At 40.5% G+C, this 26,605-nt stretch overlaps 2 protein-coding genes across 16 annotated transcripts in view; one reads left to right on the top strand and one right to left on the bottom strand.

Moving 5' to 3' along the window:
• FBXO9 (F-box protein 9) overlaps window positions 1-175 on the bottom strand; it is a 20,036-nt gene extending 19,861 nt beyond the window's left edge. For 2 of the 3 annotated variants that reach the window (XM_026086167.1, XM_026086169.1), the window contains exon 1: window positions 18-175. In XM_026086167.1, coding sequence (XP_025941952.1) covers window positions 18-20 — 3 coding nt within the window. In that variant the 5' untranslated portion in view covers window positions 21-175. The remainder of the gene's footprint in view (window positions 1-17) is intronic. The other variant, XM_026086170.1, reaches the window with a different exon arrangement.
• ICK (intestinal cell kinase) lies at window positions 157-26,605 on the top strand. Of its 13 annotated transcripts, XM_026086165.1 has the most exons (16): window positions 594-796; window positions 2,071-2,198; window positions 6,790-7,048; window positions 8,985-9,039; window positions 10,019-10,140; window positions 12,125-12,204; window positions 13,104-13,236; window positions 13,846-14,017; window positions 14,590-14,757; window positions 16,268-16,567; window positions 17,681-17,871; window positions 18,504-18,655; window positions 20,142-20,270; window positions 21,386-21,499; window positions 21,992-22,191; window positions 22,463-26,605. In XM_026086165.1, the coding sequence occupies exons 3-15, from the start codon at window positions 6,948-6,950 to the stop codon at window positions 22,144-22,146; spliced, it is 1,872 nt and encodes a 623-aa protein (XP_025941950.1). In that variant the 5' UTR covers window positions 594-796; window positions 2,071-2,198; window positions 6,790-6,947; the 3' UTR covers window positions 22,147-22,191; window positions 22,463-26,605. The 13 variants fall into 13 exon arrangements, with proteins under 13 accessions (XP_025941940.1, XP_025941950.1, XP_025941941.1 ...); XM_026086155.1 differs by lacking the exon at window positions 594-796 and adding an exon at window positions 157-242 and having other exon boundaries at window positions 21,992-24,474; XM_026086156.1 differs by having other exon boundaries at window positions 2,071-2,192; window positions 21,992-25,789.

The raw sequence follows: 26,605 nt of genomic DNA, 5'->3' as shown, positions 1-26,605 counted from the left end.
GGCCGGGCGGCGCTCACCATGCTGCCAGCGCTCGGGCGGCGCTGTGCCGTCCCGGGGGCCTCTGCCCCCCACTCGGTCCGTGCGTCCTCCCCGCGGGGGGAATTAGCAGAGTTCTCGGTCGGAGAAGCGCACCACGCAGCGGGAGAAACTGCGGGCCCTGCGTACAGCAGCCATCTTCCCAGCGAGTGAGGGGCAGGCGGACCGGGAGCAGCGGAGACACGCGACCAGACAAACCCGGCAAGGTCAGAGCGCCGCCTGACGCACGGGCCGCTCTGAGGCGCAGAGCGCCGGCCGCGCGGACTACTCCTCCCAGCACACACCACGCCCTCGCAGCGGGTCTCCCGCTGGAAGCAGCCTGGCGCACTGCCTGCTGGGGAATGTAGTCTTCTTGCGAAACCCCTCCCCGGGCTGAAGTGCTGCGTCCGAGGCGGTAGTGCTTTTCCAGGCTAATCAAACCCGGAGGCGGAGCAGTGGCTGCTGGGAAGTGTAGTCCCGCCGGGGCGGTGCGCTGTCCCTTACCGCCAGTCTCCATTCGTGCGCCTGGGGCACGTGGTAAAGCCCTTTAAAGGCCGCCGGGCGCGGACGCAGGAGCAATGGTGCTTGCTGCGCCGCGGGGAGCGCGGCGCCATTTTCAAGGGCAGTGCCGGGCCCGGGCGGGCGGCGCCGCAGGCCTGGCTCCGGGCACACCGCCTGCGAAATTGCCGGCGAGTGCGCGCACAGCTATGGTGTGTGCAGACGCTTTGAAACGTCCCTGCTTGTTCAGCACAAATACTCAGAGACCCTTTCTTTAAAATGTGTAAGTACCCCCTCAGCCCTAGGTTAGCAGGAGCTGTGGTTCAGTGTTGGCGTAGAGGTTTCCCGTGTAATTATGGTCAGGCTGGGGCTATTACTGCCGATAAATGAAAAACTGGATACACAAAGGAGTGCGTAGCACTGTGGCTGTGCATATAATAGCATTGCAAAAGTCAAATGAATCTTATGCTGTGTCCTGCCCATCCAGTTCGACAATGAATGAAGAGATTTAATACATGCTATCTGTATACCATATAAGATTTTCTAAAGACGGCTAAAATATTTTTTCCTTAATCTGAATTACAATCTTATTTTGGGGGGGGGGGAATAGAGACAGAGTATGTATACACAACTCCCCTGTTAACCCCCTTATCCATGGCTACAACCCTAAATATTTTTACGAGCAAAAGGAGGGGGCTGGGCTGGGCAGGGCTGCGAGCTCCTTTGCTGAGTTGCTGGAGGTGAGGGAAGGGGTGACTCTAGGGTGAGGGGGACTGGAGGGTCAGGAAGCGCCTGGGTCTGGGCAGGCTCACGCAGTTTGTGCTCTGGAGCAACTGGGGGTGAACGGTGGAGATGACAGTAGCGTCGTAGCAGAGGTTTTGAGATGGGGTGACCATGAGCAGTTCCATGGCTGGACACATCTAATGGGTCTTCTCGTTTGGGGTCAGAGTCAAAGCTGTCAGGCCGTTTCCCTGCCTGATTGTTTCTCTCTTCTTTTGGAAATGAAGAAGCTCTGCCTTTAACAATGGAAAAACGGTACTATAACTGTCATCAGGCTGGGTGTAAATACATGTATATGCATGTAAGATGTTATAGGGATGACTTACAGCTGAATTCTCTTTTGGGTTAATATGCACTGCTCCAGCTGGTTTCACTGGGAGTTAGGCGTGCCTGTCTGTAGTAGGGAATTTAACTCTTAATTTTATGGGTTCTCCTTTTTATTTAACAAATGTAAATGTTCCAAAGACGAGCCTCTMTTTTGCTCTGGGGGTGTATCTTTTCCCTGACATAAAGTATTGCCCAAGAGGAGGAGCTGTGGCATGCTCCTGAATTACAAGACCAGCTCACTCTGCCTTGTAAAGCCCTGGGAGATATCTTTTTGTTTTTACCATTAAAACCTAGATGAACACAAAGTGTAGAAAGAAGCTAAGACTTACAGAATTGTTATTGCAGTGGGATGTGATGATTAATTACCTGGGGCCGACTTTTTTCTTCATTTCTCTTTTTCTGCCTCTCCCTCCCCCTTCCATCCCCCATGACTTAATTTGACGTTGTTAGAGCCAGTGAGAGCCTTGGTGCTCGGGAGGCGAAGGATCAGGCCTCCTTCCCAGCGGCCGAAAGCTTGGAGCCTGCGAGCAGAACTATGCAGCTGAAGCTCCCGGAGGACGGAGGCCTGAGCGGTAATGGTAAAAACCTATGTATTTTTGCCACTTGTTAACGATTTACAGTAATGTTGCTGTATTCCTGTATTGTTTGGTTGTTTAAACTCCTCTTGGAGATGCGATGGAGAGCAGTTATGCAGGGATTATTTTATTTTATTTTTATTTTTTAGTTTCGGTGAAATGCCGTTCAGCCTTGATCCCTGCTGCGGAGGAGGCCGGAGCTGGGCCGCGGAGCGGGGCGCGACCCGGGCTGCCGCACGGGGCGGGCAGGGGGTTACGCCGTGCTGCTTCCCGGCCTCTTTTTTTTCTCCCCCCTTTCCGCCCTCTTTTTTTTTCTTTTTTTTGGGCGGGGGGGGGTTAAGTCCCGCGCCCTGACGGAAGGCCCGCCGGCGGGGCCTGCCCTGCCCGCGGGGCCGGGGCACCATTTCCCCCCGCGTCGCGCGACCTCCTCCGGCCTGAGAGGGAAACGCGGCGGGAATGGCGGCGGGCTAGCGGCGCCGCCGCCGCGGCCGTGGCGCGGGCGCGGCTCTGTGGGCCGGCGCCGCGGCTGCTGCCGGAGCCGAGCCGTTAGGAGCGCCGCGCGCTTCCCGCCCGCTTTTGTTCAAGGAGGAACAATGCCTGTCCGTCGTGAGTACGGCTCGGTGCTGCGAGTGCCCGTCGTGAGACTTCCTCGCCCTTTGTAAGGGCCTGCCTCTGTGCGTGACTGCGAGGGTGGAGAAGTTTAGACATAAGAGGAGGGTTTTCTTGTTTCTTGTTTTTTCTTTTTTTCTTTAAGTAAATTGCATCAGCGGGATTACTCGCGCGGATAAGCGCCGGGACCGCGCGTCGGCCACTGCGCTGTCGCTTATAAGGCCTGTGGCGCCCGGCCGCCCTGCCGCGCTGCTCAGCCGCCGGCGGCCGGGAGGCCAGGAAGTGCCCGCAGGCTGCGGCCACGCGGGGCAGCTTCGCAAACGCTCTGGGTCCTTACCGCGGGGYGACCCTGCCGTGGCGGGTACGCTGATCTCCCTCTTGTGGGGAACCGCAGAACCCTTTACTGACAATCATAAGCAATAGCCAGACGGAGGTCAGTTTAAAACTACTCTTTAAACCGCACCTTTCTTTATGCTTGCTGCTACTAATATCTTTAGATGACTGCCAGCGCACAGCACGGAGGTTAAAAGCTGCTTGGTGGGTGTTAGTGCTGGTGTTTCTCCGGTTTTGTCAGCTTTCAGTTCTCGGCCCTGCAGCCCTTCAGACGCCAGCGAGGTTACCCATGTGCGTATAGAAATTAAAATAGTAATTTTGCATTGCACTTGCAAAGTCTCCTTAACATAACAGAGAGGCTTGCTTTTAGAGGGACTTTGCTAGTTGACTTGTGTGGAATAAATTGTTTACAGGCGAGATAGGAGGGTTTGGGAACAGTTTTACAATATTGTGAAAACAAAGCTTTTTTTATTCTATTTAGTGTTAATGTTACAGGTAAACGCGACAAATTGACAACCACTCGGGCCGGGTTGCATAAATTCCAATTTAATAAAATAATTGAGCAAGTYACAAGTAAGCAAAACAGCGCTRGGCGGCCGGGGAGTCTCCTGCTCCACCAACGGCGCGCGCAATCCCCCCCTCACAGTCTCCTTATATGCAATTCCAGCTCCGGGTATATGTGGCACTTCCCGCAACTTCTGCGGTTGCGCCGGCTGTTGCTAGGGGGTCTTCTTCAGCCCTCTGCATTGTGAGTGGTGACCCTCAGGTCACGCATATATTTTACAACTTTCRARGTCGTGCTATATTTCACAGTTGTGTGACATCGCCATCACCATATTAGGCTATCTAAACTAACATTGCCACTTCGCTATCTCAACTCCCTTATCTCAGGCAGGGTACATGCCCCCACCACAGGATGTAGGATGTTCCCACAGATGTTCCCAAGGCTGTTTCTTACTTTGATGTAACCAATTAGCACACATCACAGTCCAGGATGTTTCAAGGCTGTTTCTCAATTTGGTGTAACAAATTAGCACATATCACATTAATGCACTCTTTTCTTCCAGTCCAAGCCATTTTTTCAGTTAGTATTTACATCATGGAAGCCAGAAGGTGAATCTAATAATGTGAAGCTGACTGTGACAATGTGAAACTGCCTGTCGTAGACCCATGCGCTCTTTTCAGGGGGACTCCACTGACATTAAACAGGCTGCAGGATTAGGGTTTAGTTTATTTCAATAGTTCAGGGTGAACTACAAGATGATAAACACAGAACATAAGTGTTGCAAAGGAAGCTAAATTTTAAGAACAGTTGCACTGGTAAGCTCAGCTTTATGATACTGATTTAGTTAACCAAAAAAAGATGTTATTTAGCTTTTGTCCAGTGGATTTTTGTACAAGTGGTTTTGTGCTTCCATAGGAGTCCTGTTAACTTCTGTGCATCCTAGAGTGTATTTTAACATGCATTCCTCATTAAATCTTTTCTTATTATTTTAGATTATTTTTTTCCTCTCTAGTTTCCTTGCCTTCCTTTTCTCCCCCAGCAATATTTGAATTTGTTTGTTTCGGTCACATTTGACAGCTGAGCTGGGATCTCAAAGATAATTTACAAGTTTTGTGAAAATCAGTGGCTCGGGAAAGGAGGGGGGCTTCAATTAATATCCCTGGTGAGGGATAGGCAGTTATATGTTCACACCTTTATCTATTCTAGAGACATCAGCCAAATGATCTATCCGTGATAGCCATTGCTGGCTATTACTAGCGATGTCATGTGCTAACAGTGTTATGCGTATTTTGGTTCACTGTGGTTATCCGACATAAGGCAAAGATGCTATTCCATTCCAGAGTCACAGTCCCTTGGGAAGGGTTATGTGAGTGGTAAGCCAGCAGCAGCATAATGCTCTGTGAATTGTGAGCCATCGTATCTGCTGGGATTACAATCTCAGAACACTTTCATTAGGAGAGTATTTGCTGAAAAATCCACAAGCCCCATCTGTTTCATTCTGTACTGTATAAAATAATCTGTTTGGGTATTAATAAATACCACATTTTCAGACTGGGATACTCTGTGGTGTTTTATCATTATTGGAAATTTGCAGTAAGGATCTGACTAAAGGTCTGGAAGCCCAGGCTTTTGAGGTTACTATCTAGTCGTTGTGCAAAGACTGAAGAGAATTCAGTAAGCATTTTAACTTGGATACGATCACTGCCTAAACATAGCTTTATGCTGTGCCAGTGCACAACTGGAAAACTAGTCAAAAAGAAACAGATAATGAAAAGCCTTATAAAACGCCATTCGTATGGACAGGCTCGGTGTTCCTTGGCAAGTGGCCCACAAAGTGGGATTAGGACTCTAATTTAAGCTACTTGGACATGATTCTTTATAGCATGTGGAGAGAAATTGATACTGCTAGAGGATGCTTCCCAGTGTTTAAATGTGAGAGACTTGCTCTTTCTTTTTCATACATGATGTATAAAATTGACAAATGGTGTTTTGACATCATGTTTCCTGATTTTCATTTGTTTGTTTGTTCCTGTATCAGTGTTAGTGGGACTCATAGGCTTATAAAACTGAGAAAGAGGAATCTTGGCAACATCTTGTGCTCCTAGTACCTTCAGTTAATGGTATAGTACGTTTGGCAGTGATGTTTCCATCAACAAAATTGTGGTTCTGCGTTGATGTCAATTATAAAGTTCAAGTAACATCCCATTACTTTAAAAATTGTAATTTGGCTTTGCCAGATAAGGCAAGATAAATGCAGGGGTTTAAGGCTGCTATAGAAAAATGTTGAAGTGTAGCTGAAATACGGTTTGCAAAAGACAAAAAGTCACTAGCTGCAAATATTGTTGTCCTTGCAGTATTGGAGAAGAAAGAAAGCAAGAACCAAACCCAAACTACAGGGGAATTCTCCTTTATTCCAAGTGTGTGATTAATTTATACAGCATAGATCACATTTGTTCCTTGTAACAGAAATAGTGTAAAGCATAGGAAATATTAGCAGGAATTAGATTGAGTGAATGAGAACTTTCTTGCTTTATGTCTARCATTCTGTTGTTCATGCAGTGTCAGGACAAAGGGTCTGATAGATAATGTGATATATCTGTTATTCTTAGAGCTTCAGGACTACTGTCCTGAAATATATTTTGTCTTATCTGACAGTATAATATTTTTATATATAATATAGAGATTTTGCTTAAGAGAATACATATGGCTATGTGTCTGGCACAGAGGCCTCTTGAAAGTCGGGAAAATTGGTTTATTTTACCTTGATTGCAGTGTGATCTGTGAGGTGGTGACTTACGTATCTGATAATTTGGCTAGAGCAGATGCTCTGCTATCTTACTACAGTGCTTCATTTTTCTGATAACAGACTATTTTTTCTAAGCTGTGACATTTCATCCTCTGCTTCCAGTAACAGTATCTCCCGTCAGAGCTGCCTATATGCTTCCTGTAAAGTGCCTCTGGTGTTAGAGGGAATCTGCGGAACATGCCCAGTTGCATCCAGATACAAGTTGTCCCTTTCTGATAGGAAGTCAAGACAAGTGTTTGTGTATAGCTTAAAAGAACTATCTCTTGGAGGAGAATGGAGACTGCAAACAAGCAATCTCAAAAGGGTACAAAAATCAAATGGATTATGTTCTGTGCTTTCAGACCAAAGGCTAAGTCTTGAAAACATGATTCCTGCAACTATTCACACTGTCCTGAGTGCTCTGTATTTATGCTGCCACAGAAAGAACTGGTTACACTCGGAGGAGAAACACAAGAATCACTAAGGACTGAAATGCGCTTGCAGCTAAAGTTTCCTCATCATGAATAGGTACACAACTATCAGACAGCTTGGCGATGGGACCTACGGCTCTGTCCTCCTAGGGAGAAGCATTGAATCCGGGGAGCTAATAGCCATTAAAAAGTAAGTATCTTCATTTATTGCTCAACAGGATATAGTCCAGACTTTTCTGTTCTGTGGTCTGCATTTCTTGGTCATGCTGGTTTGTGTACTTCAGATTCCATGCAGCATACACTTTTGGGGTTGAGCTTTGTGTGCTACCCCAATAGGAGTTTCCTGTATCCTCCAAAGCCGCACAGAAAATAAAGGGTGAGATATATAGACTTAACATAATAGCATTCAGATAATGCATGCAGTCAAATGTGCATTATCTATATTATATACTGTATTTTGCAGTGATGTTTTAGAATCTACAGCCCCTTCCCTGTTGCTTAAATGGAACATATATTTCGTGGTCTAATTTCCCGTCTGATGTCAGTATTGCAGCAGTAATTAGCACAGTGGATCTCATTGTCCATTATCTGTGTCTTCGTATTCTAACACATATTGCTCTCTTTAGGTTAAATTTTTCTTTAAATTCCTTGAGAAATCCATTTAATTTTCTCATTCCCTCTCTGCCGCTTCAGCAATGACCTCAATTTATAAATGGCAAACTTGTCCTTGTTATGGTAAGAGACAGCCATAAAGTATTGCAGACGCTTTCCTGAAAAACCAGCTATGACCCCGGGACATACTTGTCGAAAGAATGTTCAGTACAGTGTTGTTTTGTATGAGCAGTCAGTAGCTGGCTTCAGCAACTTTCTAAATTCTCTGTGCTGAGGATATTTTTCTTTTTCCAAACCTTACTAGAGACACTTTTGATTTTCATTTTGCATTATGGTGGAAACGCAAGCTTTCAGAACAAACCATTGCAGTTGAAGAAGATACTTGTTTAGTTTACATTTCAATGCCAATCCATTGTTAAGAACAAATGTGGCATGGTGGCTGGAAGCACAAGACAGTAATTGCAAAGAACCCAATTTAAACCAAAAAAAATCTATAACCCTACATGAAATGAAAGACAGTGACAGTCGTCTTAAGCTACTCAGTCAGAGCAGATTTCAAATTGGAAAATTCCTACTATAGAAAGTAACACTGATTTCTTACTAAAGTTAGGCAGAGARTCAGATCTTCAAAAGTTGCCTAACTCCCACTGAAATCCAGACTCTAAGCAGTCAGGTATTTTTGTAAGTTTAACCAGTGCTCTTCTGCYGTGTGTGTGTGTATGTACACAAGCTCTGGTTCTCTCTGTCCTAAAGCATAGAACTGTGTGTGAAAGAACTGAGACATGTGAACTATCAAAATAAATCAAGTTTGAACAAATATGACCACACTTTATGCAGAAATACTATGGTCACAGTTGCATTCTGGCTTGGGGGGAGGGGGGGAAACAGATGCCCTGTCCACCAAACAGTTTGTTCCTGTTAGAGCAGTGTTTCTTAATAGCTTGAAAGGAGAGGCAAAATTTGAAAAGCAATTGGTGTAATAGGTGTAACTAGCAAGGCAGAGAGATAAATGTTGGGAGCACTGAAAACTGAAGAAATGCAACTGTACAGGAGAAAGCTATGGAAATTTCAAGATCTAGAGGAGAGGAGCAGGAAGAATATGATGAAATTGGAGACCAAGTAAAGTGATTTAATTTGACTTTAGTCTTCTGTAGATTTGTTTCAAAACTTAATCTGATTTGTTCATAACTGTTTTCACCCTTGTTCTTTTTATGATTAGGCTCTAGCCCACTGGGTTATATACTGGAATGAAAAATAGCATGTCCTGACTGGTTAAAGGTTCTGACTTTTTTGCAAAATGTGCAAAATAATACAATCTTTTATAATAATAATGCTACTTACTTCTACTACAGTGTACCTTGTCTAGATATGTAAAGTTTTTTTGACAAGGGAAGTACCATGACTCCTTATATTTAGATGGTGAAACTGAATCACTAAGCTGTAATGAGACTTGTGGATCTCAGACTGTAGCTGGTGTTGACCATATATTACTGTTTTTCTCTCTGTTATTGTAGAATGAAGAGAAAGTTTTACTCCTGGGAGGAATGCATGAACCTTCGAGAGGTTAAGGTGCTTGTTTCATTCAATGGTTGACTTAAAAATTAAATTAGAAAAGCCCTCTCTGCACTTCTACCCCTTGTATCAAAAAGTTCCCCCCAGAATGAACTGTGGAATGTGTCACTAATAGTTCTGTTTCCTGGATTTGCATTTGAATCGGATGCTATTCTGTAGTTGTATATAAAAAAAAAAAAAAATCATTTGGTTGTAGAGAGCTTCTTCCTTCTTGCAGTAGGTGGTGAGAGAGTATCTCCTGGCAGTCTACACAATATAATAGCTTTCCAATCACAAAGCCTGGAGTTGCTTTGGTGTGTGCTTTTTAGGGCATGAGAACACATGCCCTTTGCTCAGCAATAACCCCTGCATATGCAGTTTTTTTTGTTTTTGGATAATTGGTTTGGAGACACATTTAGCATGAAGTTCTGCCACCATGAAAGCTTTAGGTACGTGCTTTAAGGATCTCCCATGATTTCCAATCCTTGCTGTTACTGTTGTAAACAGATGCAGAAAGCGTAGGTCACTTTTCTTCCAGTGCCATGTATTTTTACTCTGTTGCTACAGCAAGAATGAATGAAGAGCACACTGAAAGTCTAAAAAGAGGGGGGAATGAAGACCTGGGGGAGAATTTTCAGGGCTGTATTTTGTCCTGAGTCTAACCTGAGTATCACCAGTGAGAATACAAGAGGAATGTGAAGTCTGCCAGTGGGAAGTTGCATAGAGAGAAAATGCAATTGTTCTTGTTCCTACTACGGTGCCAGATAGTTGGCCTTTGAAAGACTGTCAGTGCATTTTACATATATACTGTATATATAACTGCTAATATTTGAAAATCTGGTCTTTGTTCTCAGAGCTGTCTGATTATTTTAAAAATTAAATAATTCTTGAAGAAAGTCTTCTGCATTAGTGAAATCTTCTGCATTAGTGAAATAGTATTTTCTTTTTTCTTAGAGTAAAACCCTTGTAAAATCCTGTTTGTGTTCTCTACTTCTAGTCTTTGAAGAAATTAAACCATGCTAATGTAGTAAAACTGAAAGAAGTAATCAGGGAAAATGATCATCTCTATTTTGTCTTTGAATACATGAAGGAAAACCTTTATCAGTTAATGAAAGAAAGGTATGTAAGAGCATCACACGTTCCTGCAATAAATTAATACTTGTGTAATGTGCTCATTCTCCTTATTTTTAATATACCTGTTACTTCTCAAAGGACTCAGAGTCATCTGTTTAGGCCRAGATCACTGTAACTTAAAGCTGTATACTACAGTAAGAGCTGTGGCTGTCTCCTTTGAGCTTATCTTCCCCACTTCCATACTAAACCACCACTGGAAAAGTGCTTCCAGTATCTCTTCCCAGATTAGCCTGACAGGTAGGCAGGGTACTCTTTTGAGAGTTAGGAGTTGTGGGCTTTAACACCTCTCAGGCTGCGGAGGCACTGAACTTGGACCTTTCTAGGTAAGTGCTCAAACCACCAGCACTTTTTCTACTAGAGGCAGGTATCACTACCTATTCCCATATCGTTGCCTTAAAAGAAAAAAAAAGTTGAAATACTGTTTGTGAGGAACCTAATTCTGGATTGTTTCTAAGATACTTTTTGCCTTGCAATTTGAACTGAGGTGTCCAAAGCCTGTCTGTTTTATTTGTTAATATTCTCAATAAAATCTAGGTCTTTGATATTAACTTGAGTATTAATAGAGTCTTAATTTTACCGAAGCCTTAATTTTAGCCTTTGGCTCATGACAGAATCCTCAAATGTATAATCAAGGGTGAAATAGGTCCCTGCTTTGAAGTGTTCCCTGAAGAAGGCTTTTAGTTTCTCTGGACCATAGAATCCTAGGAGAGAATAATCTTACTTTGTTTAGCCAAGATTTATTACAGTATATCTCTGTGAATACTTTGTAAAATATCTTTTTAGGCATATAAATACTTATTATACATACACAGGTATAGAACCACTTTCACTAAATTCTGCACGTAGATTTAGATGCCAATTGTTAATTATATGAAATGATGAACTTGAGAAAATTATTCCAGTTTATAACATACAAGCCAGTTTATCTTTAGGATGTATCACAAAATTTCTTAGAAATGCTTGATATATTCTACCTCCTTATGAAAATTAGAAAGGCAGCATACTTTCACAGGCATCTATGTATCATATTTGTTACAGTTTAGATAAGCTCAAACTAATTAGACATTCTGTAAGTTAAATCTTTAAAAATGTGATTTATTTGTTTAAGTCGTAGTTAAAATTGTCTGTCTTGTTGGAAGGGACTGAGAGGAAACTTGGTTCTTTTTCTGCTGTAGCTTAAAAAACAAGCAAGCGAGTACAAAAATCTGACTCTAGTCTCTGATCTCACTTGTAAAATATGTGATGATCATGTTTTTTGAGAGGAATCAAGTTCAGGAAATTGAAGAAGGCTCAGGCCTCCTTCTTCATTCACTGTTAGGCTCTTTCTGATTAAAATTRTCTCTAATCTTCCCCCAAATCCTCTCTGCTGTGTTCTGGAATGCGCAGAGGCGTCTGGTATAGGGTTGTTTAACCCAGAAAAAGGGGCTGTCGTAAAACCTCCTGCTGTCACCGATCATCTTGTCTAAGAAGAGCCTCTTGTCACTGAGGGCAAGGGAGATTGTTTTTCAGAAAACAGAAGAGGAAAGAGCTGTTAGATAATAACACAGGAAAGTCAAATATGTGGTCTGTAAGTGTCTTTACAAGAAAGGAAGAAATGCACAGAAGAAACTGTGCAAGAAAAATACTTAATTAACATGAACCCTCGCTGTCTTGAGGAACATGCCTGATGCCCATTTCATTTTAAAGTTTGTTCAGTTTCACCAGTTTTCTTGGTTGTTGTTGTGGGGGTTTTTTGTTTGTTTTTTTTCTTTTAACTCACTGTCCCCCATAGTCTACCATAACATAATATGGCAGTTCTACAAACTGCATAAGTTTTGCTGGAGAAATAAACTATATCAGAGCACATAAAAAATGTATGTCACCATTTTCTTGTCATTATTAGCTTTAACCTTTGGTTTGTGAGCTTGCGTAAGCTGATGTGTTAACTTAATCATTAACATTTATTTCCTCCTCTTCTTTTTTCCTGCAGAAACAAACTGTTTCCAGAATCTACAGTTAGGAATATTATGTATCAGATCCTGCAAGGACTTGCATTTATCCATAAGCATGGTAGGCTGTTTTAGCTGCAACATTTTCAATTTGAACAAGGTAGTATCTGTATAAGTTTTTTAAAAGAATGCATTAACAAGTACTTTAGTACCTTTATTAAAGGGAGGGATCAAAAGAATGGTACTACAGTAGAGATTCAGATTACAGAAAATACTGAGCAGGTCATTAGAGAGCAGGTGTCTGCATTTTTTCAGCTGCATGATATTTTAGTTTGGATGCTTGCTTAGTTCCCATTCAGTGGATTTCCACTTTCTAAAACCGGCTGCTGGCCACTTCTTAAAACTCATCTGATGTTAACGGGCACATTTCTTTATAGACTTAGGGGTCCCCAGAGATTAGGAATAAAGAATAAATTATTCTCTTCTTTCCCCTCAAGGTACACACAGATACATGTATAAAAGGCACATTCTTTTTAAGATACGCTTAAAATAGTATGAGTGACAAACAGCTTTCATTGCATTCCAGCTAATTGAAAAAAAAAAAAAAGCTTTAAAGTGCAAAAAAACCCTACCTCATTTATTTTTATTTCTATTTTGTTTAAAAGAACTTTGAGGTAAACTTTTTGATTCATTGCACAGTTTCCAACACAATTAGAATAAAGCTAGTATTAAAATGGTGTAGATTTAGCTTTCCTTTAAGGAGGTGTCATTTGAAAGAAAGCTACCTGATCAGATGCTCTGAATAGTTATAAGATGGTCAGCTTGCGTACATTCTTCTTCAGTCTGACAAAACAATTATTTTACTGACTGCCTCTGTTGATTATGTAAGACTTTGAACTTGTGTGTTATACTATTCAAACATTAGCAGTAAGAACTAAAGCAAAAGAATCCAGGTGGAAAACTAAGGCTACAGCTGCATGTGACATTGCAATGCACATCAATATTTCATTTCAATTTTAGGGTTCTTCCACAGAGACTTGAAACCTGAAAACCTCCTTTGCATGGGACCAGAACTTGTGAAAATAGCGGACTTTGGCTTAGCCCGAGAAATCCGATCTAGGCCTCCTTACACTGATTATGTATCCACAAGATGGTGAGTGCGGGTATTCACCTACATTGTATGAAATTGCATGTCTCGTAATCAAGCCTTTAAAGAAGTGATGTGTTAAATTTGTGCTGAATGTAATATCACTTTTGATGCCTCCTCTTTATGAAACTTTTGTTTAAGCTTAGCTAATTTGAAAAGTTTCAGTTAATGCAAGACAGATTACAAATGGCAGCAGCATAGGAACAAAGAGGGGCCCTGACAAGGCAGGTGCGACAGGCTGGAAATGCTGCATGTCAGCTCTCTCATAAGAGAGCTTACAAGAGCTTATGTAGTTTCTAATTCTTAATTCTTAAAAAAAAAAATATATATATATATATATATATATATATATATATATATTTCTACATGTTGGGTAGGAGAAGATAAGAGCATCTTAAGGGATGTTTGTCCTTAGCAAAGAATGAAGATCCAAACGGTTTCATGTATGAGGGGACTCTGTTTGAATTGTGTTTATTGTTGGGATTTGTTTCTAGTTTTCTTTTTCTTTTCCTCTTTTTTTTTTTTTTTTTTTTTTTTTTTTTTTTTTTTTTTTTTTTTTTTTTTTTTTTTTTTTTTTTTTTTTTTTTTTTTTTTTTTTTTTTTTCTCTTCTACAGGTATAGGGCTCCCGAAGTCCTTCTGAGATCCACCAGCTATAGTTCTCCAATAGATATCTGGGCTGTTGGTTGTATAATGGCAGAAGTTTACACACTGAGGCCTCTCTTCCCAGGTGCCAGTGAAATTGATACTATATTCAAGATTTGCCAAGTCTTGGGGACACCAAAGAAGGTAGCTACAGTGCTCATTCCACACTGCAATCACAGCAGAGCTGTTCTACAATACAGTACGGCACTTTGATTATCAATTTTCACCCTTACTGTTATTATATGGCACTGATCTCAGATCTGATAAAAAAAAATTAAAACTTATTTTTCAGTGAAATAAGCATTATATAATTATGCTTTAAAAACTGAAACTGAAGGTTAGAGGAGGAGAGGAGAAATATACCCCTGAACAAGTGTAAAAAAAAAAAAAAAAAAAAAAGTCATTAGTGTGTGATTTATTTTGAGAGTGAAATTTCATTTTTCTCTTGGATGTTGATGTCTGTTTTGGTTTAAGTGGCTAGAAATCGGAAGCGTGACAAGACTTCTATCTCCTGATCTCATTTGTGACTTTGACTTGGTCAAATATAAAGCAAGACTGTTACCTCCCACTAGAGATTTGAGGTCTGGTGAAATCTGTAAAATAGTCTGGGATAGCTGGATGAAATCTACTATTGATATGAAAATATATGCTAGTGTACTTAGGAGCTATGATGTTCTACACTTGAGCTTTGTGATCAGTAATCTCTTTTCTTCCAGAATGACTGGCCTGAAGGCTACCAGCTTGCATCCTCCATGAATTTTCGCTGGCCTCAATGTGTACCTAACAACCTAAAAACCCTCATACCTAATGCCAGCAGTGAAGCAGTGCAGCTCATGAGAGACATGCTGCAATGGGACCCCAAAAAGCGGCCAACAGCTAGTCAGGTTTGGAGATTTTTTTCCTTTTTTTGTTTCCTCATTTCTGCATATGACTCTTCCTTTCACCACAAGTCACTTCTTTATTGGCTGTCATTTCATGGTTGCTCAGGGACCCAGTTCTTAGAAGGTGTCAGTTTAGGAAATGAGCAGAAGCCAAGAAGACTTTGCAAGATAAGGGGAGTATTTACAGGGGAATAATCAATCCATTGCCTGCAACATCAGTTGTGTGGGATGTGTCCTCAATGATAAAATGATCAAAGGCATGACTGCAGTGTGTTTAAGTACATCTGAATTGCATATAACCCAGTCCTTGTGAATAACAACAGAGTAAAGGTATAATGTGTGGAGAATAGCCCATGTTGAAGCTATGATGTCATTCTTTCATTGCTATTGATATGTATGTTGCCTGGATAAAGCTAGCTTATGCAGGGCAGTTTGCAGGGCAGTCTCAACTTGATTGCACTGTAAATATATCCCAACATCCCATACAAAAACATATCCCAGGTCATCAGTATAGCAGATATAATGGTCTGGTTGATTCTGGTGGCAGTAGCTACTGATTTCAGATACCCATACTATAGAGATAGTACCCAACTAATGAAATAAGTAGGGCACCTTTTGCAAACAGCTGTGACTTTGGGTTCAAATGTGACTTGACTTCAGTACCTCTGACAGTACCAGTACTTGACTTCATTTGAACCTCTATAGTTGTATCAGACCTTTAGCACAAATTGTAATAAAAAGCTTTAAGGCTAATTAAAGCAGGTAAAAGGTAAAATAGAAGAAGAACCTTCAAAGGTGAGAAAGAACAAAAATAGTGAATTTAACTTAGTATTAAGAGCCATTAGTAAACAGTACTTAACATCTGTTTTGCAATAAGGTCCAAATACAGAAACGAATCTGAGTTTTTAGAAACTTTTTACAATGAAAGCTCTTTGGGAAAGCAGAATGAGTACACCTRAAGCAGCAAGATGGGCAAAGATGAACTGCCTTTACTTAATTACCTGTGAAGCAGGGCAAAGATATTTTTACCAACTTATCTTCCAAAAAAGAGAGAGACTAATTTTCATAAGGAATAGGTTTGCTTCACTTCCATTCTCCAGCCCCAAGACAGTATGAAGAGATGAGATCTCTGGGATCATTCCAGTCTTGATTTCTGATGCTGTGATGACAGGTGTGCATGTGTTTATATACCACCTACCCCCCCCCCCCACTCACCCATCTCACATAGTGAAATGTGTCTTTAGTTGGTGCATATCTATAGTTAAGTTTCTTCAATTCTGGGGAACATTTTCCTTTTCTCTGTGTCAGCAGGAGATCTAATAACTTGGTATCTATTTGGAATTTTGTACTATTACAGCACTATTGACTAATTCTGAAGTGGATTATGCTCACTGGAATCTTGTGTTATCTGTTTCCTATCCTTGAAAAAGGAAAAGTACTGTTCCTTAGGGCTAGGATAAGGTAGAAACTTTGGTTTCCTAAGTTGAATCCTGATATCCTTATTATGTTTTAGGCACTTCGATACCCATACTTCCAGGTTGGACATTCCCTGGGCATTCAGGAACTGGGAAAACAGAAGGAACTCCATGATAAATCAGCTCTCCATCATATTAAACCTGTCCCTCCAGCACAACCCCCTACAAAACCCCACATGCGCATTTCTTCAAGACCATTTCAGCAAAGCCAGCCTTCTCAGCATTTGATGTATCCATATAAGACGGACACCTCTGGAGCTGATCACAATAGCCATTTACGGGAGGACAAGTCTAACCAGGTGCTGCTGCCTGCAATTCACAATAAGGTCCCTCAGCAGGTAAAGGTCAACTTAGCATAAGGTATACTTCTGAATGTGTTGCCTCATCTGTCATTAATTGCATTCTTTTTTCCTGTTCTTTTGCATAAGTCCTTGTGCTTTACTAAATAGACAGGAAATGGAATAAAGAGTAGCTATAAACTGGAAATTATTCTGAATAAATCTGAATTATTCTGAATAAATAATAAATAAATAAATGAAATTTCAGTCTGATTGCCATAAAACAAGCAGGTCTATTTCTCAAAGCCATTTTACATGTCCTTTTACTGTAAAGCAGACTTAAAGGATGACACTGATTTTACATGAGTATAATGATGCTGAGTGGGCAGAATGTTAACGAAATTGATTCCAGGGAGAAAAATATTAGGCTAAATAGTTTTGAAAAATGAGAGCTATTCCCTTAGTCTATTTCAGGCATCTAATTTAAATGATTAACTAAAAAGATTAGTCTCTTTGGGCTCTTCTACAGGCAATGGAAAGCAATAGATTTTTCCTTCAGAATAAGAACTTACTGTTTCTGTTGACTATGCAAGGAGACTGGATTCCTAAGACAGATGAATAAAATACGTAGTGTGAATGCTTCTGCTAAGAGACAGGTTTTAAGTAGGGTGTGTGCTGGGCATGTACCAAATTGCCCAAAGTTAAAATGTACAAATGCACTTAAATGGCAAAAGAGACCCAAATTTGCACCTGCAATGTCCTGTAGGAAAAAATGCATTTTAAAAATGCCTAGGCTCAGGCTTGTGGAAACATGAGCATGCATGCAGTTTTACACTCACAAGATGGGTCAAGAAATAAAAATCAAGTATGAGGTAATTTTTTGGAAGTTGTATAGTGAAAAACAAATAGAATTGGAAATAAGACATAAGAAACTTGTTCTCCTGTCAGTGCAAGCTACTTCAATATAGGATGAAATGCAGAAGACAGCAGATAGTCTACAGGCTATAGATCGTGTTCTTAATATGTTAAATCAAAGGTTAGATTTCTGTTGTTATGACTCTATTATCACTCTTATTCTTTGAGGTAAAAAAAATCCTCTTTTTACTCCTATCGTATATCCTTACGTCTGTGGTGTAAGTGTGTGAGTTTGTTTCTTTTTAATCATTATAACAGAAAATATCTGGTGGGGCTGAAAACATAAATAGTGAACTTCAGCCAAAAACTAGGCGAAGGTGGGGACATCTTGCCAGAACAGTGAAGAGCTCTGAAGCCTGGGATGACTTGGAAGATCTTGATTTCAGCTCTTCCCTCATGAGAGCTGACTTGAAAAACAAGATAAGGCAGAACGATGAAACTCTTTGTAGGTAAGTTTTCTCTTATGTTAGCATGCTGTTTGGTCTCATTTCTTTAAGCTTCACCTCTTTTTTCAGAGTCTTTGCTCTTTATGATCTCTACACATCTAGAAATATATATCCAGCCTAGTAAAGGACATACAACTTTTCTCTCTTCTACTTTGTCTTGATTTCTTGTTGCTTTCATGCTGACTCTTCTGATAGCAGCATATTCTTTCATAGACTAAGCATCTTTCTATACAGTTTCATATCCATTTTCCCCTCTGAAAATCATGCTTAGCTTGAGTCTTCCCAAATTAATCTCTGAATATATACTTTCTACTTCATGTATGAACTATTTTAACATATTCCACACATTTAAACTGTTTTGGATGAGACTAAGCTGCACTTTCACTGAATCAGACACAGTAGATGAAAACTTACAAAGCAATTTTTATAAAGGGACTTAGAGACTCAAATCTGATTTTCAGGAGCACTTAAATGGCTTCAGTGCTGAAAATATTTCCTGTTGTCTGTGTGTTTATGCTATAGCAAACACAATATGAGGAAATGATCCCTGGAGATGGGATGGAGGAGAGAAGGCCGACTGTGGATAAACATATGCTATAAGTGTTGGACTAAGCATAGCAATTTTTGGGTTATAGATTTGAAAGCATTTTGGACCTGAAGCCTTCGGATGCTGTAGGTTCTGGCAACAGTGCACCTTCGCATGCTACCTTTCCAAGGCAGGACACGCCCACATTGCGAGTTTCTGCAGCAAAGCAGCACTACTTGAGACATTCTAGGTATCTACCTGGTTAGTAAAAAATATATATTTCTTTTTCTTCCTGTAATTCCAATGGCAGAATGAAATGGTCATTAATACATTAAGCTTTATCCTTTTGAGCTTGTAGAGGGGGACTACTGCTTAAGGAAAATGAGGGAAGCAAGAGCTTTCCTGCTAGTGTAAATGGTCATAATACAAAGTATACTTTAGCGGGCTAGAAACTGAGGTAAATCCTGCTTACAGGAAAAGGATAGGATTGTTGGCATTTCTTCCTTCTACCAGACACTCTTTTTATACTTTAAGTGTGTTAGAAAACATCCATTAATGAGCCAAGTTATTCCCTGCTTCCCAAAGAAGGGTAAGACTGGTCTTCCAGTCTGGAAAAAAACTGAGGGCATTTTTGTCCATCTCATGAATTTATAATAGCATGAACAGCAAATGTTACATGACAGCTAGTGGGAATACACTTTGATGTGGCTTGGAGTTAAACAGAATACAACTCCGTGTCTCTGTAGAGGAATCACATGCCTGTCTTTCTGTTAACCTTTGCGGTACTGACACCAGCACTGGGGCAGAATCTAGTACGGGGGGGGGAGCATAGCTCCTTGTATTGAAGATGAGCTGTCTGAAAATGTATCCTCTTTCATAATTTTTGTTTGTAAAGCCACTGTTAGCAATCCATTAACTTGCTGTGTAAATACYCCAAAATTAAGTTAGCAGGAAGGGAATATGATGATGGACTGAGACTTAGTCTTTTTTCCTGACACACAAGTGGTGTGTAGCTGTAATGTTTACCATTTCAGACACTTTCAAAACTGGACCATTGAAGTAGAGTTTTGGTAGCTAATACTTGTGTCGCTGAAGAAGGTTGTAAAACCCGGTGATCCCAAGTCTGCTTTTGCTTTACCACAAACTGTGAGCACATCCTTCCATGCTAGATACTCTGCTTAAATATGGTGTATATATATCAAATACAACTAATACATGACGTATGAACTCTACTGCAAACTGCTTGTAAAATCTGTGTGAAGAACTTTTCTTGGTTTCAGTAGAGGCACCAGAGAAGAATATGAAAATTATGAGAAATGCAATTACCATTATTTAATCTCATGGTATTTTGTCACTGTAAGGTTAAAATTTGTGACATGATGAATTTAACAGAAAACATAATTTTCACCTATGTAGCACGGTTCACCTTCAGTGACTTCATAGTATTTCTGAATGTAAATGTCCTGATGTAAGAATCCTGCTTTACCGTTCTTGACATAAACAGTTGTTGAGGCTAGTGAAACTCTTTCCACTAGTATCCTTGCAGGAGCAGAGCCTATGGATAGTCACAGCAGTATGTGTGAGAGAATAGGCAGTAATGCAGAGGCAGCATGGTAGAATGAAAGATTTTTAGTTAAGTTTGCTGAACTGAACAACTGCTCTAAGATTGTGCATCAGACTGAATGCATGCAAGCCTGTATAACAACTGATTTCAGATGATAAACTCGCTTCCTCATTTTTCCTATAGGAATAAGCACAAGGAATAGCATAGTCTCCACTTCAAGCAAAGAGTCTGTTCCATCTAATCCCTGGCCTAGTTCTGGTTTGCCTGGGAAAGCTTCAGGTTTGGGAGGAAGTATCAACAGGATGAATTCAGGTAAGAAGCTGAGCTTAACACTGTGAGAAAAGCTAATAGGTGGTGTCTTTATAATTCCAGTCAGCTGTATTTTGGGTCACCCATTTCTAACACATTGTCATCTCCAAACATATTTGCTACTGTGTCTGTTCTTTCCATCAAAACCAGTAAAGAGCAATGTTCCTTGGACTTGGGGATTAATTTTAACTGACAAACAGTCATTTCCTCTAATGACTTCCAAAAAGTCTGAAGTACCACATATACAGAAGGATGGACAGCTTAAGTCTGTTCAACTTGAAACACTTTCACTAGCCTTTAATTTCCTTTGTCAGTTCTTGTAAGTCATATTTTCAGGTTTCCAAATTCTTTTAACCCAGCTGCTGCGTAAATTGCTGTCACAAAAGGGGAAAGCTGGTCTGGTTTGAAAAAGAACTGAACTAGCTGTGCGCATGACTTTTGCCATTTGAAAAAATAAATAAAATCTATCATCAAATGTCTTTTAATTAGTTAATGTTTAAAATAGTGGAATAAAATAACTGTAGCTTTAAAAATTTCAGACAGAAAGTGAAACTTTTCAAATTTTCTTCAGGTTTTTTTGGCATTTGATATTTCAGGTATTAAATCCCTATTATTTGATTTGAAGTAAATAGATTCTGGCTTCGGTAAGAGCTTTGTCTGGTGTCAGAGCCCCAGACTCACTGCATCCAGCTTAGACACCAAGAGTGACTGCACTCTCAGAACTGAGTTGCTGAAAGTCAGACCAAAAAATTCCAGCTGAATGCCAAGTCTTGAAAGTTCTAAGAAACCTTGAAAAATGGTGCTAGCATATTTCTAAGGTTAGGATGTTGGGGAGAAGCAGAAATTACCCTTCTAGAGGTGCAATTTATACCTGTTTTCCATTCGTCTTTATGGTAGTCTGATGTTGCCAGTCTCCTGAACAAAGGCCTAAAGGATCAACAGATTTCTAGTGGTTTCAGTGGAGTTCTTGTTTCTGTAAATATATAATCTGGCTTGGTCTTGAATATGACCCACCAATGCACGCATTTGTCAACTGCTGTCAGTAGACCTGTAACAAGCTTTGATAGTATGAGAGATCCATTGTGTTGACCTCAAGTGTTCCTTGCCATTTCTTGCAGGGCCCATAGGATCAAGTGGTCTAACTAGTGGTTATATCTCTTCGTTTCTGAAGAAGGAAGTAGGCTCTGCTGGACAGAGGGTTCAGTTAGCACCAATTGTGGATCCATCCTCTAGTAAGTATTGTACTGAAGTCATCTTGGTCTCTTCCTCATTTCTCTAGTAATGATGTATATATGCAGCACTAAACTACATATCTTTGTTTTACATTATCTGTAAATACTTGAGAGACTAGGGCTGCACATCATGACCTTTCAGAACTTTTATGGAGAAGGAGTAGGTTTAGTTTTACTTTGATTAGTGAATTATGTAGGTTTATGTGCAGCTCTTATCTGATGAGTATATTTCAGTGGAACCTAGAGGCTGGTATGAGAGCTGGCACAGAATTCACAGCAGATGCAGAAGGATGTACGCTAATTTGTCTGTTGCCACTTAGTCTGAAAAGGTTTTAGAGGTTGGACCCACTATTGTTTCACATCGCAAATTCTGTTCAAAAAGGAGGCTTCTTCCCTGAAGAAATGAGGTTGTAGACCTGCAACCAGTTATTTTTTAATGTGGATAGATGGTCACTGAACCTTTATATCCAGATATTTTCTTTTGTCTTGTAGATTATGCTGCTTTGAAGTCAGTAGGACCCCATCTTGGACAACCATCATTTAATTCGCCTTCAAAAAGCACACCAAGGTTAATGCCTCTTCCACCACCAGCTCAGCCAATCCACGGGCGTATTGACTGGTCTTCAAAGTATGGTGCTCACCGGTGACATATGGAAATACGCTCTGAACCAGTGCATATTTCCCATGAAATGGTGACTAACATGAAACAATTTGATATCATTTTGTAAACCTGTAAATTTAAAAGAAACAGATCTTCTATGAGTGAGACACTTTGAAGTTTTTTATTTTTATTTGTATTTGAATGCAGTCTTGTACCTTTTTGTATAAAATTGTTATATAACTGGGTCCAATTATTTTCATAAATCTGATGCATTTTGTATATATGGCTTAGGGGGATTGGCATTTTTATATGATAAACTTTTATAATGAACTTTCTTAAATTTTAACTTTTTCTTTTATTAGATTCATCTTTTTTATGAAAGTGGGTAGAAAAAGCAAAGCGGTGCAATTTTGCAGTGAAAGAGCAGTGTTGAAGAAGGGGCATTCATCAGACATTTTCTGAAGATTGTGCTGAATGTGGCATTACTGTGAAAATATTACAGCCTCATCTTGATGCCATGCTGCTGTTGTCATCTACTCATTTGCTTCATACTGGCGTCAAAGGAATGATTGAAAGCACTTTCCTTTGCAGTCAGTGGTAGACTGATGAAAGTCCCAAGTCAATGGGAGACTTTTTTTGGTATTTATTTTTGCCTTTAGAAGGCTTTTGTTGGACTGCTGTCTAGCTTTCCAGCCCCATTCTCAGTTCCCATTGAGGGTTAATGGGAATTTGGCCTGAAAGAGAGAAGTAGAAACAGACTAGACTGTTAGATTGGCTGCATTCAGTCTGTGTTTTGCTTTTGTCAAATTTGGGGGAATCTTCTGTTTGGTGACAGGTATTCAATAGATCTGTTTTCTACATAGTGTTTATTTGTCCTGCTTCAAAGTTGCATCTTGGCATTGTTCACCATGAAATAGAATGTGGATCTACTTCAGTGAAAATTTTTAAGGTTTCCTAATGATTTCTAAGGAGAAACAACATATTCTGCTTTTTCTTTTTTTTCTTTCTTTCTTTCTTTTTTTTTTTTTTGGTAAGGAATATAGGATCTGAAGACATATTTAAGACAGTATTGCCTATGACAAAGCTGGTTTCACAGACAGATTAACAAAGTATTTGTGATAGCCAGCAGCAGAGTTTAAGGAAACAGTATCGATGCAGTTGACTCAGTTTTCACAACATCGCCCCTCCCCACCCCCTGCCTCTGCAAAGGAGTAAGTTGAAGCTTCCTTCAGTTCTTTTGCACTTCAGTACTTCACTTGCAATAGATGAATATGCCAGTTCCCATAAACTCGGCCCCAGTTTTCTGCTGGAAAAAAAGTGAGACCTTACCCTGGTCCTACTAAACAAACATTCCAAACTTGAATTTAGTTGATTTCACTGAACCTGATACAGCTCTTTTAAGGCAGAAGGAAGTAACTGGGTTTAAAAGAGAAAAGGAATTTGTCAGTAACAGACAAAGGGCAATGGCCCTGCCGCCTGAGGGAGTTTGGCACTGGCAAGGAGCGCCAGAGTTGAGCCATTCATTGGCAAAAGGTAATTTCGATCATGGTGTTTGGGTGTTCTTGCACCTCCTTCCACAGAAAATGAAGCCTGTGGATAAAAGTGGCACAGTGCTGTGGGGGAGCATCTTCTAGTACAGCTGCGTTTTGAAACAGCAAAGCTGAAGTGTGTTGTAAAAACACATCTTCCTGCAGAAGCGTTCAGAAATGCTCACCTTTTTGGACACCTCACCTGAGTTGCCTTTTATGAACAGAGCAGACAAATGTTAAAAATCCATGAGATGGGGAGGGTATGGTTCTCTGCACCTGGCTCTTGTGAAGGGGCTAGGTGGCAAGCTGATCGACGAGATGGGTGAGATCCTCCCGGTGGAATCTGCCCGCATCCGTTGTGGGCTGGAGACCGGTAATGTACCCTGAGCTTTTCAGTGCTTTCCATGGAGAATGGGAGGGACTGGAGGAGCCTGTACTTTAGGGTCGGCTGCTTGGCTCAATGCTCAGAGGAAGCATGAGGGGCAGGTTGCTTGCATGGGCTCCACGGTGAGACAGTACATGCACATGTACGTGGCAGAAAAGGAGTAGAAGGGTCTATGCCTTAAAAGGAACATGTGTATAGGACTTGTACGTACCAAGGATATGTTGTGTGTCCACCTTCCCCAATTATTTGTTTATAACAAATACTAATTCCAAACTCTATGTAACTGCCTCCAAAGCAGTGATGCCACTGTGTAGCAATAAACTAAAGCATCAATTCTGAGTTCTAAAGCACACACTAATGGTGTATTTGGGCAAGTGGAAAGGGAAGTAGGTATTATTTGTGTTAGAAGCAGACGGACAGTTTTTCTCCTGGTGAAAATAAATACCTGTATTTATGTCTAGATCTCATTTAATTTATTTCCTCACTGGAGAATTGGTCCGAAGGGGGAAAACYCTGATCCTGTGGTTGCTTAAATTACCCACTTGGGGCAGTCTGTTTCATGCACTTACTTCCTAGTAATGGAAGCGGGAGACAAGTCATAAGGCTGTGTTGCTGTGGCTAGGATTCCTCTGAGCAGACACAAGCCTCTTTGCTGTGAGCTGCATGTCTGGGCAGGGGGGAGTGAGAGTCACCCCAGGAGAGATTCAGCTCACCTGAGAATTTAATAGGCCTCTGGAGGTGCCTGGGTATTTCTGCTCCATTTTTCTTATGATGTAAATTGTTCTTATTTCTGCTAACTACATGGAATAGTTCCCATCCTGAAAGTGATAGAGGATGAATCTGGACCTGACCTGAACTTTATGAACCTTAATGAGCCCCGTAGTGATTTCCTTGCACACAGCATTCAGGTTTGGGGTTTGTTCAGCAAAAGGATTAAACAAACAAACAAACAAAAGTAGTCAAGTTCTTTGATATATCTTCTCCTTTCCAAAATGCAAACCTTTGTTTTGGAAAAAAGCCAATAAGCTTGACATTCAAAATCACCTCTTCTAGTTTGAACTTTGATTTGGTGGGAGGGAAGAAGTGTTAAATAGGAAGTGTAATGACAACACTCTTTGTACTCTTTTTGCTCAAGCAAATTGCTGATGAAATTGGAGAAAGGTCTGTTTGAATACAGACTAACTTGCCGACATAATTTAATGTGCTTTCTCAGTGTGCAATGTAGGTGGAAAAGGCGTTAGTCTTTCTCTGCTCTGAAATCTGGACAAAAGCAGCATATCTGAGAATTTGTCGTACGTAATGTACTACTTTGTTTTAAGATTCAGCAGCATCTTTATGCAAGATGCTTTTAGAAATCTATTGTTTACATTTTCTCAGGCTTATGCCTAGCATTTAATAATGACTGTTGAAAATGAAGGAGCCTGATAGGGGACTCGTGCACCTCTCTAACCCAGGTTTTCTTAAAAGTCTTGTGCAAGTGCCATGCTGTTTGCTGAAGAAAAATCCTAGAAAACCCTTTTCCATGGTATTTGCCTACCTAGTAAGGCAGTTGATGTGAAGAAGATGATCCGTAAAGTGGGGAGGAAAATATTTATTGGAAGAACATCTCTGAGCTTCTGTGGAAAGAGAGGATGGAATTGTCATGGCGAGAAAGATCTTCAAGAAGTAACAGGTCTTCTTTATTCAGTGGTTTTGTTCAAAAATATTATAAATGTTTGTTTCAGTACTTCTGTGTCCAGTTTCCTGCCCAGAATGAAGTTCCTCTTGAAGAAATAGACTAGAGTGTTGAACTTTCATTCATGCTTTAAAAACAGCGCTGTAGTTTGGCTCTTTAAAAACACTCACCCACCCACCCCCCATTTGGTGTCTTCTCAGATGTGCAGTACCTCTTTGTAAGCTGCACTCTTGAGACTTGGCTGTGTGGTTTGAGTCTAACATGGAATTTATGCAGTATGTTGTGAGCTTTGTATACTCCTAGTAGATTAGTCCTTGGGTGGTGACTTCTCTGAAATGAAGAGAAACATGGAATGAAAATAAAAGGTGCATAACACCTTGGAAGAAGGATACAATTGTCCATAACATCTTGCAAGCGTCATTTCTCACCCTTCTGCCCCTGCTTTCAAGACAGTAGAAGCTGAAGACAACTGGTAAGCAACACACCCAGCCCTTTTACGATCTGTTTGAGCAGCCTTGAACTGAGTTGTGCAGGGGCAGAACTAGATGGTGGTTAAATTAAGACGAGTACTTTGTGAAGAAATACATGAAAAAGGTAAGTATTCTAGATTATAAGTATCTTGGCTGTACAGTACTCAAGAATTCACAGGTGGGAGAAGTGATAAACTGAGGGAGCCCAGCAGTGACTGGAAGAATGTTAATTACAATTAATTAGAATTTGCCACACCCCCACCTCCCCCAAAAAGGTATCATGCAAAATAAGAAACAGTGTAAGCAAGTACTATGCAAGAAGGGATGTCTGATAATCAGGAAGTTCCTGTTTAATATYGCTGTTGTACTTGAGTGCCTCAATGTTAATTTTCTTGATAAAATTGATTTAATAGCTACTAATAAATAATTCTGAATGATAATATTAA

The sequence above is a fragment of the Apteryx rowi genome, unplaced genomic scaffold, assembly GCF_003343035.1.
Source record: "Apteryx rowi isolate R43461 unplaced genomic scaffold, aptRow1 scaffold_685, whole genome shotgun sequence".
Lineage (NCBI taxonomy): Eukaryota > Metazoa > Chordata > Aves > Apterygiformes > Apterygidae > Apteryx > Apteryx rowi.
The sequence above is the reverse complement of the archived record's forward strand: the minus strand, read 5'-3'. Positions and strand labels throughout refer to the sequence as shown.